At 41.9% G+C, this 1,642-nt stretch overlaps 1 protein-coding gene across 1 annotated transcript; it reads left to right on the top strand.

The window, feature by feature from the left end:
* Nucleotides 1–262: 262 nt before the first annotated feature.
* Nucleotides 263–1,243, top strand: B3galt1 (beta-1,3-galactosyltransferase 1). The gene has a single exon (XM_076865550.2). It carries the CDS (start codon nucleotides 263–265, stop codon nucleotides 1,241–1,243), a length of 981 nt encoding a protein of 326 aa, XP_076721665.1.
* The last annotated feature ends 399 nt before the right edge of the window (nucleotides 1,244–1,642 follow it).

Genomic DNA, 1,642 nt, shown 5'->3' with positions numbered 1-1,642 from the left:
CTGAACAAAAACTATACTTTATTGATTTTTCAGAGTTAAGAGGAAGATTTATGACACCTGGAACCTTTTGGCTGGTTTGGAAGAAAGTAAATTGAATGCAGAGATGCTAGACTGCTGCTAAGGCCCATGGACAATCCACAACTCACTCTTCTCTATCAAACTTTAAGATTTATTAATAATATGCTGCCTTTGCAAAACAAAAAAAATCTAATGCCAAGAAGGTATATTCTTCAATATTTGGAATAGACACGCTCTCAAGACAATGGCTTCAAAGGTCTCCTGCTTATATGTTTTGACGGTCGTGTGCTGGGCCAGCGCTCTCTGGTACTTGAGCGTGACGCGTCCTACTTCATCCTACACTGGCTCCAAGCCATTCAGTCACCTAACAGTTGCCAGGAAGAACTTTACATTTGGCAACATAAGAACTCGACCTATAAACCCACATTCTTTTGAATTTCTAATCAACGAGCCCAACAAATGTGAGAAAAACATTCCTTTTCTTGTTATCCTCATCAGCACAACCCACAAGGAATTCGATGCCCGCCAGGCCATCCGGGAGACGTGGGGGGATGAGGACAACTTTAAAGGGATCAAGATAGCTACCCTCTTCCTTCTGGGCAAGAACGCAGACCCTGTTCTGAATCAGATGGTGGAGCAGGAGAGCCAGATCTTCCACGACATCATTGTGGAGGACTTCATTGACTCCTACCATAACCTGACTCTCAAAACATTAATGGGGATGAGATGGGTGGCCACTTTCTGCTCAAAAGCCAAGTACGTCATGAAAACAGACAGTGACATTTTTGTAAACATGGACAACCTAATTTATAAACTCCTGAAACCCTCCACCAAGCCAAGAAGAAGGTATTTCACTGGCTATGTCATCAACGGAGGGCCCATCCGGGATGTCCGCAGTAAGTGGTATATGCCCAGAGATTTGTACCCTGATAGCAACTACCCACCATTCTGTTCTGGGACTGGCTACATCTTTTCAGCTGATGTGGCAGAACTCATTTACAAGACCTCACTGCACACAAGGCTGCTCCACCTTGAAGATGTATATGTGGGACTGTGTCTTCGCAAGCTAGGCATACATCCCTTCCAGAACAGTGGCTTCAATCACTGGAAAATGGCCTACAGTTTGTGTCGGTATCGCCGAGTTATCACTGTGCATCAAATCTCTCCAGAAGAAATGCACAGAATCTGGAATGACATGTCAAGCAAGAAACACCTCAGATGTTAAAATTTTTACCCATGTAAATATGTTTCTTTTCTTTTTTTAAGAAATGGGGTCTAAGGTGTTGGTATATTACAGGTGTCCCCAGGGGAAATGAACCGGTGAAGGGGTTTTGTACAGATTTTGCCTCCTACTCCTAGCTCCTTCTTGGATTATCAATTCACAAATGCTAAGCTTCGGTCTTAGAAACAATAAATGAGTTAGAAGGACCAAATTTCATTCTCAGGTCCTAAGACATGCAATTTATCCAAAAAAAAAAAAAAAAGTGACTTCCAGACAACTCCTAGGATTTATGCACTGTGCATCTGAGATAAAAATCTGGTTCTGGGAAACTGAAACTTACAGTAACATCTTCACATCATCTCTGCAAAAATAAATACATAAGTAAACAACTTTTTCAAAAAC

This window comes from Callospermophilus lateralis, chromosome 9 (genome assembly GCF_048772815.1).
Source record: "Callospermophilus lateralis isolate mCalLat2 chromosome 9, mCalLat2.hap1, whole genome shotgun sequence".
Classification (NCBI taxonomy): domain Eukaryota; kingdom Metazoa; phylum Chordata; class Mammalia; order Rodentia; family Sciuridae; genus Callospermophilus; species Callospermophilus lateralis.
Note: the sequence above shows the minus strand (reverse complement) of the source record. Positions and strands in the feature narration are given on the sequence as shown.